We start from the raw sequence: 4,668 nt of genomic DNA on the forward strand, positions 1-4,668 counted from the left end.
GAAAATATATTATTAAATTGTGTATATTTAATAGAGATAAAGTTAAAAACTTATTAAATCTTAAACCAGAATTAATGAGTTTTAAAATTTTTTTTGTATTAGTGAAACATATTAAAAATAATTTATAAATAAGATCAAATGAGTATCTCAATTTTAGAAGATTTAATTTTTTTTTTAATAAATCCACAACCAAACACGGCTTTCCCTCTTCCCATTTCTTTCCTGTGAGACGTCCCTCTCAAAAATCTCTATATATAGCTCTCCTTTTTCCTTCAAGGCTTCAATGGTCTCCACCATCATCCACGCCTCTCAATTCACTCACTTTTACTCTCTCTCTCTCCATCCAATTATATTCTTCTTAATGTAAATCAAACCCTTTTTTCAATTTTCAACTCCTCAAAAGCCTCCTGCGTTGTACGACTAGCTACTTCCGAAGCAGCTAAAGGAATATCCTCTTCGATTCCAATCTCTCTCTCTCTCTCCCCCACCTATTTTCTTTTTATATGTAATTTTGAATTCCTTCCTGTAATCCAGTGTCTCTCTTGATTCTTCTTCCTCCTTCCACAAATCTCCATTCTTTTCTTCTTCCGTTAAATTTTGAATTGATATGAAAGTTGAGGAACTCCAGGTTCAGCTTAACCACAATCATCATCTTCAGCATCAGCAGCAGAAACAGAACAAGCAGAACGAGACCGCCCAGATGTGTAGGAAGATCCAATTGGGTGTTGCCGACCACCTCTCTTCGCCCATCCCCTCCGACGCCGCCGATGACTGTGACAACATAGACGACGGCGAAGAATTCTTTGTTCCTCCTCTCAATTTCGCTATGGTGGATAACGGCATTTTCAGGTCTGGCTTCCCTGAGCCCGCCAATTTCTCCTTCCTGCAAACCCTCGGCCTTCGCTCCATCATGTATGTGGACAAACACCTTATTAATTATTGGAATTTCGATTCGTTCTTTTATATATATTTTTTATTAAAATAATGATTGAACATTGAGACATTATTTGTTCTTTATTGTCGATTATTGAAGCTATTGAATCAGATTTAATTTCAGACAACAGAGGTTTACGATTGACATTTAACTTTGGATAGAAATGAGATAAGAGACAAGCATTCCAATGATCAAAAGATCTCAATTGTGACTTGGAAGATCAAGATTAATATTTCCGTGTGATTTCCTCCTTTCAAATTTTGAATTACGTTTCCTAGCGTTTTATGGCTGTTTAAGGGCAGAACTTGAATTTTCTACAGGAGCTTTGAAGAATCTATTTATTGTTTTAAATCTTTGCTGGTGAGCTGAATTTGTTTGAATGGGTATCTTTTAGATATCTATGTCCTGAGCCGTACCCGGAGACTAACATGGAGTTCCTGAAATCAAGTGGGATTAAGCTTTATCAATTTGGGATCGAAGGTCGTAAGGTATATGTCTCTTAGTCTTCGTTTTGAACTTGTCTCTTGTTTTCCTTTGTCTGGGTGGTCTATTTTGGGTCTGATTATTTTGTTTTATACATCACTTTTTATTTTGGTTAACTTGTACCAAGATGAATGGATATCTCATATCTGATCTGGTAGACCTGTCTCTTTCTTTCTTTCTTTCTTTTTTCTCTGTTTGTTTTTTTTGTTTGCTTTGTTTTTTTTTTTTTTTTTGATGATTTTTGCCTGAGGTAAAATCAGCCATTACCTAAGTTGTTAACTAATCAAAAGTTACTATCATTAAGAAACTTTTGCCGCCCCTTTTCGCTAAATTATTCAATCACAGCTTTTTGGGCATCATTATTGCCGGTTGTTAGGTCAATTATGATTTGAGCACATATCTGTCTTGTATATACTCTTCATCCATTTGTGCACGACGAAGTTATTAAAATTTTGGAATATGACAATCATGGTAGATGAAATCCAAGTTGGCAGCGGAAGTCTTTTCATTGGGAATCTAAAATCGTCAGTTTTTTTGTTTTTGTTTTTGTTTTTGTTTTTGTGAACCATATGCTTGCTCCCTTTATACTGAGTTCATTAATGGATATGTGGGAAAGTGATTCTCTATAAGAAGTACAACCATTCCATCTGATGATACAATGTTAGTGCGAAGAAAATGAGAGGAAAAAACAAATTAACACAAAAATCATGACCAACCACGGGAAAGGCTAGAAGGTAAAGAAGATGAACGGTTGGTATATGACATAATTTACTGAATCACTACGCTGTGAAGGCAGTGTTTGTTCCATTGGTTGGAACTTAAATGTCATTTAGTTAGTTAACTTACATTGAGGATATTTTTGGTGGATTAAGGGAGAATAGTCTCTATTTCTGTGATATTTATAGTGACACATACATGTCGTGCTTAAAAGATTACAAAATTAATTTGGTGTCCTAAAGTGTAAGCCCTAAATTCCCCACCCCAAAAAAAAAAAAAACAAAAAAACAAAAAAAATGTTTTTGAATTGATTTGTTGACATGAACTGGGTACAATGTTTATATGGCTATAATGTGATTACTGATTAAAGGACCTTAGTTAGTATCCAGAAAACTTGCAAAAATTCTGGGAACTTGTTGACTATAACTTTTCTGGATTACAAGCATAACCTTTAACAGCCAAATAAGTATTTTTTTGGCCTAAGCCAAAAATCTACTTCAATTCATGTTAGTTAAACCCAATTACGAATAAATAATAATCATGAACTGGATGCTTAATGTGATTGGAGGATCCTTCATCCATCAACCTTTTTGGATGCTTAAATTCTGCATTCACTCTTTAGTAATATTAATTGGTAAGATAGACATAACAATTTGCTTGAAACAGTTCTCAAGGGGAAAAACCCTCCTTTATTATTATTATTATTATTTGCTACTTATGCATCTGGATATTTCTGATTCTTTCATTAAAAAAAGATGAACATCAGGTAAATTTAAATGCATAAGTGGTCTGTATGTACTTGTCTTAGCTCCACGGGTGAATGGTGCGTGATTAATTAGTATTTACTTCTTTTAGATACCTAAAGTAATTCATTGAATCTATATCATATCATGGTTGGTTGTGAAATTGCTGGAAAATATCTTTAAATTAGATCCCTGATTATGCATCTTTTTTGCCAATAAGTTTTACATGGAAAAGGGATCTTAAGTGGGAGTTATATATTATGCTGACATAGATAGGTCATGCTAACGTTAATTAATATCTAGTTCATGTACTAATGTTGAAAATTATGCTTCCAGGAGCCTTTTGTGAACATCCCAGAGGACACAATCCGTGAAGCACTGAAAGTTGTCCTTGGTACTGCTAGCGATCACCATTGCTTTCACACTCCACAGACTGATTGAAAGATTCTTCTCTAGACTGTGGGCTAGGCAAATATGAAGGGACTACTAAGCAAGTTAGAAACTCATTTTCAGTGAAACTGACATCTGTCATGCTTACATGTCCATTCATAATTTTCCTGGTCTACATAAGTCTAGGAATTGCTCAGTTTTGTTAACTAAATAAGCTAGGATTAACTTTTGGCCTTCAATAATGCAGATGTCAAAAACCATCCAGTTTTAATTCACTGTAAGCGGGGAAAGGTGAGGATTTTCAGTGGATTTTCATCTTTATCTTTAGATAACTTCCTGTTAACTCACATCCTAACAATGTTCTGTAAATTCATCCTCTCTTACCATGTGCAGCACCGAACAGGTTGTCTTGTAGGATGCTTGAGAAAGCTGCAAAAGTGGTGCCTAACATCAGTGTTTGATGAATACCAGAGATTTGCAGCTGCCAAGGCGAGAGTTTCGGACCAGAGATTCATCGAGTTGTTTGACATTTCGAGCCTGAAGCATTTGCCCACGTCATTCTCTTGTTCAAAGAGGTGACGAACACAAACCCAGAGACATGTTTGGCTTCCTTCTTTTTCCTTGGGGAAGTGAATCCCATGTCCTGCTCTTTTAAATAATAAGTAGGATAAGGTGATGAGTTCCTTCATTGCATCTCAGCGGAAAAGGAATAATTCTTCTTCTCCAATTTTTATAATAAGAGAAATGCAGAAATAGTAGTGTAGCACATTGATTGCCCCATCGTCATCAGTGTGAGTCTCGTTGTAATTTTGGTTAGTCCTGGCTTCGATTGGGATTTGAACTCGGATCTTTTAGTTCTGGAGACAATTCCAATACATTGGAGCCGAAGTTGTTATCAGCCTCCAGCATTTTTCAATTTGTCTTTCTTTTTCATTGCTGCTCCTATTCATCAGGAATGAGTGTAGATATGCCTTGACTTTTTTCTCGAGAAAATTCAAGAAGTCTACCCAGAAAAATCTTGGTGGGTAGTTGAACAGAGAAACTGCTATATTTGATTCGCTAGTAATATTGATGATTATAATGTTTTGAGGCCCTTGCCGAGTGAAGATGGATTTAGACATTTTTATGTGCATTAGTTAATGATTAAAATGTCACATTGAGAATATTTTATGGATAATGTGTTAGAAACAAAAATAAACCCTAGAAGGGTAAATTATGTGGTTATCAAATTTTCTAATCTTTCAGAATTTTTAGGAATGTAGGAATGAGTTTAATTCAATTATGAGACACCTTCACAATAATGCTAAAATAATTTTTCACAATCAAAGTAAGCAAATGAAGTTTGAAATCATTTTCTAAATAGCAATTAAGTGTGACACAGCAAAGGGTTTGAATACAACT

The 4,668-nt window shown here is 34.9% G+C and overlaps 1 protein-coding gene across 1 annotated transcript; it reads left to right on the top strand.

The window, feature by feature from the left end:
- The first annotated feature begins 299 nt into the window (after positions 1-299).
- On the top strand, positions 300-4,373 carry LOC129318438 (probable tyrosine-protein phosphatase DSP4). The gene is made up of 5 exons (XM_054963199.1): positions 300-912; positions 1,329-1,422; positions 3,214-3,271; positions 3,515-3,558; positions 3,661-4,373. Exons 1-5 carry the CDS (start codon positions 608-610, stop codon positions 3,844-3,846), a joined length of 687 nt encoding a protein of 228 aa, XP_054819174.1. The 5' UTR covers positions 300-607; the 3' UTR covers positions 3,847-4,373.
- Positions 4,374-4,668: the final 295 nt, after the last annotated feature.

This window comes from Prosopis cineraria, unplaced genomic scaffold (assembly GCF_029017545.1).
Source record: "Prosopis cineraria cultivar Desert tree isolate PC_DT_omini unplaced genomic scaffold, ASM2901754v1 PC8, whole genome shotgun sequence".
NCBI classification, from domain to species: domain Eukaryota; kingdom Viridiplantae; phylum Streptophyta; class Magnoliopsida; order Fabales; family Fabaceae; genus Prosopis; species Prosopis cineraria.

Excerpts from the sequence above, each read along its gene's own strand:
- LOC129318438 (XM_054963199.1), top strand. The coding sequence starts at position 608 with ATGAAAGTTGAGGAACTCCAGGTTCAGCTTAACCACAATCATCATCTT. Across the intron at positions 3,272-3,514 it reads AGCACTGAAAGTTGTCCTTG|ATGTCAAAAACCATCCAGTT; the intron begins GTACTGCTAGCG and ends TCAATAATGCAG. Across the intron at positions 3,559-3,660 it reads TTCACTGTAAGCGGGGAAAG|CACCGAACAGGTTGTCTTGT; the intron begins GTGAGGATTTTC and ends TACCATGTGCAG.